Source organism: Schistosoma haematobium, chromosome ZW, assembly GCF_000699445.3.
Source record: "Schistosoma haematobium chromosome ZW, whole genome shotgun sequence".
Lineage (NCBI taxonomy): Eukaryota > Metazoa > Platyhelminthes > Trematoda > Strigeidida > Schistosomatidae > Schistosoma > Schistosoma haematobium.
The window spans coordinates 41,997,690-42,012,263 of NC_067195.1; the positions used below are offsets into that span (position 1 = coordinate 41,997,690).

The 14,574-nt window shown below is 30.6% G+C and overlaps 2 protein-coding genes across 2 annotated transcripts in view; one reads left to right on the forward strand and one right to left on the reverse strand.

Moving 5' to 3' along the window:
• Positions 1–210: 210 nt before the first annotated feature.
• RAPGEF2_1 (Rap guanine nucleotide exchange factor 2) lies at positions 211–1,068 on the forward strand (the record flags this gene model as incomplete). The annotated part of the gene is made up of 2 exons (XM_012945364.2): positions 211–740; positions 897–1,068. The coding sequence occupies 2 exons, from the start codon at positions 211–213 to the stop codon at positions 1,066–1,068; spliced, it is 702 nt and encodes a 233-aa protein (XP_012800818.2).
• A 6,730-nt stretch (positions 1,069–7,798) lies between these two features.
• STPG2 (Sperm-tail PG-rich repeat-containing protein 2) overlaps positions 7,799–14,574 on the reverse strand; it is a gene marked incomplete at both ends in the record, with an annotated part of 29,921 nt that continues 23,145 nt past the window's right edge. The window contains 4 exons of the mRNA XM_012945365.2: positions 7,799–7,900; positions 8,032–8,147; positions 9,790–9,967; positions 10,742–10,992. Coding sequence (XP_012800819.2) covers positions 7,799–7,900; positions 8,032–8,147; positions 9,790–9,967; positions 10,742–10,992 — 647 coding nt within the window. The remainder of the gene's footprint in view (positions 7,901–8,031; positions 8,148–9,789; positions 9,968–10,741; positions 10,993–14,574) is intronic.

Sequence of the window (14,574 nt, forward strand, 5' to 3'; positions counted from 1 at the left end):
GTTAAGCAACACATCTTCATGCCCTAAAATGATAACTATTCTTCATCGAATAATGATTTTTATATACTCATCTACTAAATATTAAAAATAGTGGTAAAAATTACACTACTAGATACTCAAATCAAATCCCAGATATGCACACATGTAAGTCTTATACACCATTTAATCACTTATCGTACACTCTTATCATCTGATAATGTATCAGCTCCAATGTTATCCCATCTACCATTAGTATTAAGAGGTTTAACATTTATTCATTTGGGTAATCTTTCGTGTACTCCAGATGGATTGGTAAATATAGTCAAATTACGAATTCTTGCAAAAGAGTTTCGTGCCATTTGTCAAATGTGTAATGTTGATTACGATCTATGCACTACTCCATATCACGGTCGTGATGCTAGTGGTGTCGGACGTGCACATGCGATTAAAGCAGATGCTGCTGCTTCATCCATCAATCAAAAATCGTACTTTTCAAATCGTACATCAATGAATAACTACAGTCAAACGGACCACTTTAATGATAGTAGTGCTAGTACATATTCCAATTGGTCACAACATGATATTGCTGAAGTGAAATTCAGTCATTCAACTTTTCTTGATGTTAGTGAACAAAAACAACGTGAAAGTCAACTTAACTTTAATATGAATCGGACTAGTGTTTCGAGCGATTTTAACGTTGGATACAAGCGTTTACATCAACAAGAGAATCCTATAACACCTTTTTCAGTGGAAATTTCAATGTGGAATTGTCTGTAGTTAACCCTTTCATTGTTTTCGGTGGTGGTGCTGGTATTTGACAGTGATCGAATCTTGATCTAATTTTTTGATTGATTAATCCACAAAAGACTTATGGAAGTTGGATAACTACGGTTTCATGCGCAACTCGCTAATTTAAGAGCTACTAAAGATCCGGAATTGCTGTCTCAATTATCTGCACGCAATGAACCTAATGGTAAAGATTCGAAAATTGTCCAACCCGCTGTTGTATCTTCAGTAGGAAACACTGGCATCAAAAATTCTGAATGCTCTCATCAAAACATTTGTAGGCCATCTACACAAGAAGTATAACTAACTTACCAAACCGAATTCTTTGAATAAAGTGGTTTCGAAAATATTTTTGGTTCCTTTCTCATTTCTTTACCAGAGAACAAAAAAATATTCTATTTACTATTACGGTAAATGAAAGGGGGTTATTATATGATTAATCCCCTTGATATTTCTGCGTGATTTTCCATTTTGTCGAATGAATCTAGTTTATGGTTTACGTCGCGTTTATTTTATTGTTGTTTCCATTTGTTCTTCGTAAAATCATTACTGCTTTTCCGCTTATAAATGTTCACGGGCTAATAATCTGTTATCATTCGTACAATAAATTATATAACACTTCATAAATAAACTCACGGATTAATTCTTTAGTTTTTTGGGGTGGAATAGGTTGAAGGAAAACAGAACATTATGTCTGAAACGCTTGACAGTTAGGTAAAAATAGAACGAGGTCACCTAATTATTAGAATAGGCAGTGTTGTTGTCAAGATTTGGAGCAAGATAAGCGTTCATTTTACAAATACATGTACAAATAATGTATCGCTATTGATAACAAGCTATTTACGTTGTATATCATAATGAATCAATGTGAAGAGTCTATTATTTTACTGCAATGAAGTTCTATGTACCTTATACTTAAAATTATGTTGAAATAGAAGTGCTGTAAATGAAAAAAAATACATTCATCAAAAAGTATTTTTTGAAAAAATATAGATTCCCAACTTAACAAGCATTTTATACAAACAGTCCTAAATGTTATGTAGTCTGGTATGTATGAGGTAAATTATGCATAAACAACAACAACAACAACCGAAAACTAAGAAACTTGAATATTTTGCATGATTATGCCAACTTTTCATCTTATACTAAACAAAGATCATTATCTGCCACCTTCGACATAGAAGTGAATAACATAATCTCATAGATAAGGAAAAATTCCGCCTTACATTTCAAAGTTACTTAAACAAGCTTCAAGGTGAATAAAACCAAAAGTATTTATTCTGGATATATTTCTTTGTAGCTGCTAGAAGTCTTAGAGTTATGGTTTACAATTCATTTATGCTGCAATTTGTACTAAAAGCTTGTATTCTGGAATTTGAAAAATTTCGATGTGACGACTGCATTTGAAATTACCAATTCTTGTTTTGTCACAATTTGATTAAAATAATTTACGAAATCAGTTGAGGATTTTAATCGTTTATCAGTTTTCACTACCTTTAATTGAGTTTTAGAACTATATAAAAACGAATGTCCTTCAAAAAATTGATTATCTGTAGATAGAGAAGCCCTTTCATTGTTTCATTACAGTGCGATTTTACATAAAGAAAAGCGGAAGCATCTTAAATTTGTTCATTTTGAAAAAACACTCTTTAATTACCACTAAAAGTAAAAAGCATTCTGGTTGTTAAAAAACGCATCAGTGATATAAACATGTGTAGATAAATAGAAATATAAAGTTTTTAGTTACGTCTTGTTGTTGATGATGATGAGGAAAATGATAATATCAGAATCAAATATTGGCATTAAGTGTTAAACTTACTGCATATTGAGTCGATTCAATCCAAATTGTTTATGAATGAAGTTAAGCAAGTCGTATCTGTCTAAACTATAATATCAATGATCATGTAATTTAAAAATATACAACAGCGCACATAAATCTAAAGCCTAAGGAATTAATAAAATATAAAATAAATTTTTTACATAAAATAACCGCTAGTTAATAAAAATTTGTATAGAAAGACTTTTAAAAAAAACATGCAGAAAGTCGGGACTTGTTTTTAATTGTTGACGACAAGAAATTACTTGAACTAAAAAATATTGATGATAAATGTACTACATGACATAATCGTTCGTGATCCAAATGTGAATCTATTATCCCTTCACTTGCTCTATCCTAAAGAAAGATAGTTTAAAATTTTTTAGTGTAACTCAACAAGTTTCTGGTAGTTATATATTTACTAAACACACCGCTGACACCACCCTATATTCATAAGCATACATTAAAGTGTAACAAAGTGATAGATATATAGCAAGAGAAGGGGATATCTTTTAAAAAAAGACATCTGTTAACCAGCTGGTTAATGCATCCATGCAAGTTTAACTGTTTTTTTTTCATACCAATTTTGTCAATTCTTCATCGCTTTGTCTACTTCTGAAGTATTGGAAAAAAAACACCATATATTCGAAACAATACAGAACTATTAGAGTTTACATAAATTTTAGATGCATGCATAAATGAAGAATGTGGATTTATTTATATTTACTTCACATCTGAAACATAAATTATAATTATGACTCCATTTCTTGTATAGGCTTACGTATTACATTTATTTATCATTTCCTATCCATCTTTGGATTCAAAACTAATATGTTTATGTAGATATTTAACAGAAAAATGAAACAGAGATGAATGGACAAAGTAAGAGATGAACAAAATATAAAATATAATGTATTACTTATGCATATGTACTCAGATATTTATCTGCATACATGTTCACATGTGGAGGCTTATGATCCAAACGTAAAACAATCAAATATTTTGAAAAAAGTGTCTGGATAAGAAACTTTATCATCTTGCAGATAACTTGGATAAATTTTCATATATCTCAAACACGGTAAATCTTATTTGCATTTGAGTTTGTCTCGAACTAACTGAAGTGAAAAGTAATAATGACAAGTATTACAAAGCATACATTTTCAGATAACGAACAATACATGAATTAATTATCATTATGTACTTATTCATATCAAGTACGATTTCTATGTACTTGATTGAGTGCAAGAACAATCTGAAACTTATCAAATAAACATCAGGATTTCACATTTTCGTAAGACATTTCAGTAATGCCTTAAAAATTAGAATATTTACATGAATACAAGTCAACAATATTCTGAATAGAAAAAGAATATACGGCACACACATATTGACATTTAATAGGTAACACAACATGACATCAAATCTAATGTATGAAAAAATAACTCCTGCGACCATTAAATATAAGTGAAAGTGTGGAAACTGAGTAGTTTTAAATTTTGAAACGTATATCTTTGGATTTATTCATACTCCCGCTATGTTTGATAAGCGATTTAAATTTTCGTAGTTCTTTTAATACCCCTTAGTTATAGTTCAATTCATGGTGATACAATATTTTTTGTCCCAATTTTTATTTTAGTCAGTAAAACTAAACAATCTGTAAACATCAAAGATTAACGCATCATATTTCAACATATATTCATTACACAAGTTACTAAGAAGACGTGAATGCTTAAAGATATGTACTTTATTAAAAACATCTTAGATAAATAAAATTAAGAAACATGATTTCCTTCGTGTAACATTCCTGTTGACATTGAGAAATAACAATGTTTCTGCTGTCATAAAAGCGCTGAGACTATCAGGGTTTCAAGGATTGAAATCGACAGCGTTAGCCAATTTGTAAGCTAAACTTAGTTTGAAACGAATTTGGAAGGAGGATCAAAGGAATTGTGACGTTAAAGATAATGTTTGCTAAGAGTAACTATGAATTTCTTAAATATTGGTTTCGTCTACAGTCCGAAAGTAGTGACTCACCAACAGTTATTGAAGGATCTTAATGGTTTACTGCTAGTTATACAGCACTATTTCAAAAAAGTACATAGTTTGTGCACCTAGCAAGTCCATCAATCGACTGAATTTCATTGGCTCTGAAAACTTGAACATTTATCTAGATACATCGATAAGAAATATATCGTGAAAACCAAGAGTTTATTACTATGGAAATAAATACATGAGATAGTTTTGCCATGTGAGCAACGTGTTTAGGCTTATTAGAATTAAGTAACATGAAATATTTCCCTTCGATCTTTTGTTTAATATTTGTTCGATATGCCGAAGAAATAAAACTGAATAACTTCTAAAGATTCATTAAAAATATTTCTGGTTTATGTCTGGAATTATATAGGACATGTCTGTGCATGTTATTGAATTCCACAGTTGAATAATAGAAGGGAAAAATAGCAAGTAATGATAGCAACATCTGTTTTCCATGTTTTAAAAAAATCACCTATGTGTATTATATCCATCTCAAAGATATTTTTTAAATCAAGAAAGGAAATTAAGTTTTCCTTACTAGGACTTTTATAATCTTTATATTATTTTTATGTTGATAAAGAAAATGGACAGGAAATTAACCAACTTTTTTATCTAGTCAGTGTATGAACTTATGATTTTGTATCTACACATGTTTGCACAATTACCTCACTGTTAGAGATGAAATAAAGTAAAAGAAAGCTATTGATTAATAAATACAATTATTTGTATAAAAGTTCTGATAAAATATTTTGCAATGAATATCCTTTTTACTCTAAAACGTTTTGGTGAAATGATAAAATTTCATCATTACAATATACTTGAACACTTAGTTATACACAAACCACATGTCTGTAAAGAGTTGCATAATGAATACTAAGGTAACAATTTATCACAACGGCAGAGAGTTTTCTGTACAGAGGCTACTCAGTCTTCCAATGGTTTTAAACGATAGTGATTTCGAAACCAGTTCACGGTAGAAAAACTCTAGAAATTTTTTTATCGGCCTTTGTAAAATCGAAGATTTATAGCCTATAAAATAGCAGCCGATTCATAATTAACTATAAGAAAATTAAAAACAATTAATCTGAAAGCTGGAAATGAGTTTTTGCTCAAAAGAAAATGAGATGAACTGCCCAAACAAGTAGTTACGTACTTAAAGAATAGATCACAAGCATCATGAGGGCCGAAGACCTGTGACAATGTCGCAGATGATGAGGCTAGGTGATGCATGTTCGAATCCCAGAAGGGGCATCAGTCCCTTGTAAGAATCTTTTTCTGACGAATGCCAACTAGCACAAAACTCAGGTCCATGGTTTACAGCCTACCACTCCCAACCACTTACTATCACATGTATTTTCCATCACTTTATTTGGGGACCGATAGGTTTTTGAGAAGATCAAGTCATTATATATTTCCGCGTAGACAGGTCTTAACTTTCAAACTTAAGATAATACTATTATTTTTATAAGTAAAATCATAGGTAACCATATTAAAGTAGCGGAAAATATTGATAATTACTTTTTTGAAAATTCACCAAAGTTCCAGTCATACAATTGCAACAACCTTGGGTTGAAATTAGATATTTGAATTATTTAGGCTGTTTACTAAGCTGAAATATTCCCAATTATCTATCTAATATCTTTTAATTATGACTATCAAATGATCCCATGGTTACTTTAACCAGGTTTTCCTAAGTATAATCAAATCTCATAACTTTCCTTCTTAATAGTCACTATCGAATCGTTTTTTTATTGAACTCAACTAAATAACCTTGTCTATGTTTTTCGACATTCTACATTATATTTATTAATATACAAATATATACTGCATTACGATTATATTCAATACTGTATCAAATTTATTTTCATTGATCTAAACTTCGATTTAATTGGTTAGTAAATATTCACTTTACCAACTGGCTAATCTTTTTTCAATAAAATGTTATTTGATAGTTAGAGAGTGTAAATTATAGATGGGAGACTATAATCTAATGCAATAAAATTGAATTGATTTGTTCTGTTTAGTTTGTCACCTCTGTTCTTTATATCTTTATATATTTATTTTTTCTAAAAATAAAATTAGAAATATATTTACGTATTGTATTCATCAAATGTAGTTGATGAACTTAAAAATAAAGAAAATTCTTTGTGTACAAGATGTTTATTTATAAAAAACTCAGGAGATCCACAGTGTTTTGCCTCCGGAATTATTTTCGAGTTCATATATAATTTCTAATAAAAAAATTAAGTTAATTTCTTTAACTAAGTTTTCTAAATTAATCAAAAAGTGATACTTTCCAAATATCTTTATTTATGTGTTGTAATTTACGATTGGAAAACTAGTTTTACTAACTTTTACCAGTTATCTTAAATCATGTTGTTTCTGAAGTATTGTATTTGGAATTATCTTGTTTTTGTTTCATTTAATTACCAGTACAAAAAAAGCATTCAAATATTTGAGTATAGAAAATTTCAGAAATGTTTTCTTGACGGACCGATACAAGTTAAAGAACCTCTGAAAATAACAAAGCACTGAACAACTGTTTTTCGCTTGTTTGAGACTTTTCAACCTAATTATTTACGCGGTCTTTTAAAACCAAACCTATAAAGTTCAGATCGTTTAGTTAGCGCACTAACGTTAAACGACTATCTATAAAGCAAGTGGTCTACATTACTAACTTCAATCCTTTGGTGACACAGCACAATCGTAATCCAAAATAATAACTGTCTTACTTCCAACATGGCTGAATGCTAATCGTCACTTGAACTTCAAAAATTCATTTTGAAACTAGTCACTAAATAATGTATGATCGTCACTGGTGGTTTATCGAAAATTAGTTCATTGTGAAAAGATTTTCTATTATTACTGCGAAATGAAATTCTTGAGATCAATTAAACACTGACAATCGATCATGTCTGATTTTATTTAAAATACTATTTCATTAACTTTTATCTACTCTTAGTGTACTTAAAAATCATTTATACGAATATTAGTCATCTAAACCTTAAAGTATTTTTCTTCAACAGTATAGATATTTATGAAAATTTATGAGATTGCTTAAAAGTGCACCATTACTTACAATGTATCCAATCAAAGGTGAATGGTATTCTAATCTTTATTGTTATTGACAAGATAAAAGTTCAGTTAAATGAGGTAACAACACAAGGGTTTGACTCGATAATTTCAAATAAATTGAGCATTGAGTAGAAAGTTGGTAACAAAATAAGGGTATATTTGTGGTATTCCAATGAGTTGAAATTTGAATTTCTGCTTCGAAGTTAATAACTAAATAACCAAATCAAGTAATTTATTGTTTAACTTTTAATAAGTGGTTTATACTAAGCCATGAAACTTAAGAAACTGAAATTTCTATTCATTGAGATATACCAACTACTAAATTGTTTTATTATCATTACCTCGTAATCTGCTGGACCAGGAAGTTGTTCTTTTTCTGTTTCTTTGAATCTCTCCGACTGATAAACAAACTTCCCTTTTTGAGGTTTATTTTCCAATATATAATATTTTGCTGGACCTATCAGCAGTGGAGACACATTATGTACATTTATTCTCAACAATTATTAAAACACTCAAAAATAATTTTACCAACCATAATATTTTGCTGTGATCACTCAATATGAAATTAATCCACAACATTTTCTCGAAAATAGGATAACATTATATCTTTGATCCATTTCTCTGGCCAAAGTCACTTAATAGCCTTTAAATTACTATTCTGTCAATCACTTATCTTGTTTTCTGCATATACCATAAGGTGTTCCAATAGGAAGTAACTTCTGAGCTTCGTTCTTATTTCCAGATTTGTTTCAAAGTCACTTAGGTATTACAAACTTAATCCAAGTAGGTGAACCCACTTAATTAATATTCTAACATTCTATTATTTTGAGAACCTAGAATGCAAGTGAATTACTCCTAAAATGCTTAATTTTAACTAAATATAAGTTAACTTTAAAAATTCACTTTTCTGAACAGTTTTTTCATTAGAGTTTACTGTGCAAAAGGAAACTGGAAGATCTGATGTGGATGACACAGTTTCGAAATAATATATAATAAAAAGTTGAATGGATTGTCTCAGTATCAGCTGTTAGTGTAGTTTTCTGTTTATCCAAACAAAGTAAAGCGTGCAATAATTATAATGCATTCAGGTGGACTCGTTCTATCTCTTTTTCGTCATTTCCAACACTGAATTGATGAAACACTTTGTATCATCAAGCTATGATCTTGTGGAAAACTCTACTACGAAATACGATCATAGTATAAAATGATTTAGAAAAATAATAAGCAAACCTAATCTGATCTGTGCTAATGGTATGCATCTACGTCTGTAAAATGAAATTTTGGAATATATAACAAAAAGAAGGAATTACTGAGAGGTCACAAAATAAACTTCACTATACAGACAAATGGATTTGGATTTGTGAATTAAATATAAAACAAAAAAGAATTAGAGCTTAGTTGAAATACGTACGGAATTTAACAAAATAAATCATCTAACAGAGAATTCCATAGTGCTCTTTAGTTTTACAGCACTAATAAATTATGTTGTGCTAGTAGACATTGTTGCTTGTGAAAATCAGAACTTCAAGACTGATACAACAGTTTGTAATTAACGCCAAAAAGTCTTATTTGTATTTAAATATAATGTCATTCTGTCCTACTTTATACTCTTTCAAACGTTAGACGATGCACTCATTAGGGTCTGTTGTAACTATTTTATAGAGATAATATTTATTTACTTTTCTTCGGTAGTCATATGCATTATAAATGCTAGTTTTGGTCATCCAATATTTTTTCTGACTTCAACACATTTACTCCTGGAAAATAGCAATATGAGAACACGATTGCTTTTTTTTTTACAAAATAACTGGTCTAAATTGTGTATACAAAGGTTGGAAAACGTAGTATATGGATTTCAAGTTATAACTGCTGAACAAACTGTTAATAAAATACCATGTTTTAGGGAATTAGTTTTGTTGACATTATAATGGTCATGTAATATTTACATAAGAGAAATTTGATTTCGAATATGCTTGTCTTTTTTTAAGTACCACTGACTAGCCAGTTTACAGTTTATGGAAAATATCATATATACTGTATTATATACAACAGTATATTTGATATTAACTTTGAACAGATCTTCAAAAAATATCGCTTGCCTGGCACATCAGGGTTTTTTGGACCCAACGCAGAATGTTTACCGAATCTTTCTGCAGTATTTGAGAAGCAATTTCTTCTTTGCCTACCTTCTATAGTACGAGGTACAGCGGGAATACGTTTGCATTGTGTCACATCAAAAGATTTTCCAAAATCATATGTGCCGGGTGGGGGCACTGACTAAAAATTTGAAAACAAAAACAGACTAAAACGTGGCATAATATTACTACATAAATATACGAATTACAGGTATTTACTCCGAAATCTTACTAAAATAACTAAATTACTGGTACATGAGAAATTAAACAGTTTAGGATATTGGTTGTCATCCGATTACAATTTCGACTTTTGTAGCAAACCCTACTTACTCAAAAATCAAACTTCTAGCGACAAAAAAGTAATGCCAATAAACTTAAGAATGTAAATATATTGCAAGTTAAAGCTATATACAAAAACCGCTGTATTTGTCTTAAGGGGACCATAAAATGTATCACCACAAGCTATTTTACGATCTTCAAAATCGCTGACTGACTTAATACAAAGATCGTCCTTTCGGTGCCTGGATACACACGTTGTACATTATATTTCAACAATCAATCAACTGACGACTCCCTCATCAAATGATATTATTGGTTCACTGGTTACTGGTTTAGAGCTAACTACAAACATAACATAAACTGTGGCGCTCACCTATATTATAATTATAAATTACACACGTAAAGAAGAACCATGTATTTCTCATGGATTCTACAAAAAACCTTATTTATAGTGACCGATATATAAATATTGAGTCCAATCACCTCAATACCTTATCCTTCTAAAAAAAATTAGTGATGATAAAAAATGGAGAAAATAAACAAAAACGCTAAAGAACGACATTCCGTTATATACTGAAAACAATTTTAAATAGTTTAATTAGATTTATCAAAAAAGAGCTCTAATGATTCTTCCTACCGATTGAGGCATCGATATCTCCCTTTTTGCCTTTGGAATTCCAACAGCTTTCGAAGTATATTTTCCATCACACTTTTGTGGATTATACTGTCCAGGGCCAGGAATGTCACTTAATCCACCGCTAAATTTTCCACCGAAAACTAACTTATCATTCATACGTTTAGCTGTTGAGCCGAATCCCACACATTTTCCAAGTTGTGAAAAATCTAGGCGATATGTCAATCCGTCATCAATATTATAACTATTTGGGGCTAAATATTAAAAACCAAAAAAAGAAAGAATAAAATGTTGTAATGCCCTTTTTTTTAGCATAGAAATGCACCCTTCAAAATACCTTTGTAAACGTAGCTCAATCCAGACCACATATGATCGATATGCTGAAAATATCAGGTGAACAATATCTACAAACCCACAGTGTAAGTGATTATCAAGATCAGATATATGGACAGTGGATTCATTCGAATGAGTAAAAACTGCATTGAACAGAAAACATAAGTTATCACATATCTACCATGCCTCAAATTCTTTTACGGCTAACACATGTAGGTGAAAATCGTTATAGATTGACCTCATTATGATTACCAGTGAAAGTCAATAAGAACTGGACAACTGATTCATTCTAGTATGGAACTTCACAACACTTCGTACCCACAACCTCAGTAGGGATCAAAGCCTTAGCCCAATCGTCTGGAACATGTACTACACATCTCTAGAAACCATTTATTGTTAAAAAATATCCGTATTTTCTGAAAATTTATTACAGCATGATTTGTACATTTGTACAAGTCGTTTCATATGGTTTACATTTTAGTGTTTTTCCTCCCGAGTAGTATCGCACCCTTCTTTTTTATCTTGTTTAACAAAGACCATGTGTTATTACTTTTCGGACAATTCAGTGCCCCGTTACTAATAAATTAGTAAATAGATTTATGGTTAACGACTGTATTCTCATTTTATCCCATTCACTATGCAGATAAATACCCTAGTCAAGATTGGAATTCCGTCTTTTGATTAGCTGGAGCTGTAAGAGGAAAAATATGATTTTTGTCCACAATTTTAAGAGAGCGATTCCCTGGAATATTTACACCATAATCCAAACTACAAAGTTTGATAATGAATAATATACGATTAATATGAAACATAACTATTAGTCATCACGTCAAAACAGAGCATCTTTTCATTTCGTTCCTAACTGTTCTTTTGACAACGGCAAAATGATGTTTTGCTTCTAAACAGGGTTTCCAAGACTATGCGAATTACTGGTTAAAAAGGCTTATTAACACGGTAGTAAATCAGTAAATTACTTATCTTTACCGTGATTTAAAGCATATAACCATCCCTAATTAATGTTCCCACTCCACATACCTTATTTGTGGTTGTCTTATATCTGATTATTCGCGTTAATTTTTCTATACGATACTATAATGAAATGCAAGGATTTACACCAATGAACTCCTTGAGAGAGTTTTTATGTCATTTTATTTGTTTGCTTGTATATCTATCATCACTATAAACAGACGTGTAATTTAATATGCGCTTATAAGCTAACAAAAAGCATGATTCCTGTTTAAAAGAATCCAGTAGACATGGAAAGTGAGACGTAATAGGCAACACGCATAGTGTTTAGCCGAGTCTGGTAAAGGCTTAGTGATAGAAGCTGTAAGCTTGCAGTCATTCGGTTGAAGGCTTTAGTTTCCATCAACTCTGGTTTGAGAATCTGGGAAACATCATTCAGTTTCATATAAAACATGTGCACTGGAGAGAAGTATACTAGTCTAAATTTGGTTAATAAAAGGGTTCAACAAGTAATTTTTTCACTTACCGTTATGAAAGTGGAACATGCTAAACTGTTCTTGATAAGAAATGGCACAAAAATACTTGTATAGTGATCATAAATTATATTCTATGGAGGTGCAACTTTAAAAAATCGCATTTCTGGGTACCCTTTTGTTATAAAGGTTTTCTCATTAAAATTAAGGGAGTATTCACATTCAATTTCAACGCCCTCATGTTTATCATATTCTTAATTTATGGTATCCAAAAGTCCAAAACTGATATCCGATTTTGAATGGTACATTATTTAGGGTTTCCAAATAGGATATACAGTTATTAATTATATATGATCAAATAAAAACAGGAATAACATCATGATTAACGAATATCGTAGTTACGCGAAACACACTCGCAAGATTGCGGCACAACTTCCTCTGAAACACAGTATTACCTGTCTGTCAATAGTAAATGTAAAAGGATTCCAGAGCACCATTTTAGTCGAAAACTGCTTACCAACCTATGGGATTGGGAACTATATGCAGCAGTCACTAACCAGATTAACGTAATCTAGACTAGGGATAATATTTTTTTATTCGAAATCCCATTCATTGACAATGGTCAAACATGAATTGTCCATAAAGACTGAAATCTATAACCTATGGCTATACTAGGAAAAACTTTACGAGCAAATTATTCCTCCGAAAGCGTTCATTATAGTGAGTTGTCTATCTTAAAGGGGTTATTAATAACATTTCATTATGCATAACGTTCATTAAATACCATATGAAGCTATGTATTTAGGACTGATTCGATGACACATTAATAACATGGAATTCATGAAATAAAAATTTCTCTAATTATTATTACTATTTGAAACCAGTAAGTTAAATTTAATTAAAACGACTTATTTTGGAAGTCAGTTTTTTTAAGATAAAAAATTAATGACGGTGTTTTCCTGATTAACAATAGTTTGCCAGTTATTTTGTGACATTTGTTGCAATACGCGCCTGCTAATCAGCTTAAAATTTCAGGATAGTTGCGGAGTAATATGACAGCTGACCACAAGCTTTAGTTATAACGATATTTTGTATTTTCTTAAAACCAAGTTAATTCTCAGATCATCTTTACAACTGAGACTGTGGGTAGGGGTAGATGCTGAAGAAAAAGAAGAGCATAGAGAAGTTGCGTAGACTAGACTTTACAAAATACCATAGAAATATTACTGTGATAATGATATTGATGACCGGTGAAAAGGATGATAATCATACCTATAATAAACTCTAATACAATAAAGTTAAGATGAAATATTACCCACACCCTGTTTCTAACTAGTTTAAAATATGACCCTATGTTTGAATGCATAGCAGGAAGCACTGCATGTTGTTGATATGTGGAATGGCGCCACTCAGTTACACTTACTATGTTACATATGTAAGTTAACCTTAAAAAATCTGAAACCTTGTTATGGCGCCATTACATGACACATACAAACAATATTTCCCAAAAGGCTAGTTATACCAGTTACTTAAAATTGGAATGTTTCATCATTAGCCTGAAATACGCACTGTTTGTAAATCATTACTTAAATAGACATCAAGTTTATGTTATTTTTTAAAAAGGACTTTATATTTTGTCATCTTTTCATTTCAACGCCATAATTTCCTAATAACAAGAAACAGTAGTTACCGAATACTTCTATGTTCTGTTAGGCTGTTTAGGGAAATAAATGACAGACTATTAAAAATTTAAAAAGATTACTTCTTGTCAGTTGTGATTACTGATATAAGCATGCGCAACAATGATATTCCGATATATGTAAGTTCTATTAGTATGCATATGTTTGTGCACCTATGAGTAGTCAGTTGCATGAGGAGAATAAGTGATAAAGAGAAGCAGTTCTATTTGATGTCAACAATCATTTTAAAGGTCATGACTTATTCAATTGTGTCGATTGATGATAAAGGCTTAATGACTGTTCATTTGTTTGGATTAGTCAGCAAAGTAATAATAAAAATGTAGTTTTATTAATCTAAATATGAATGAGTCAGTTATTTCAACTC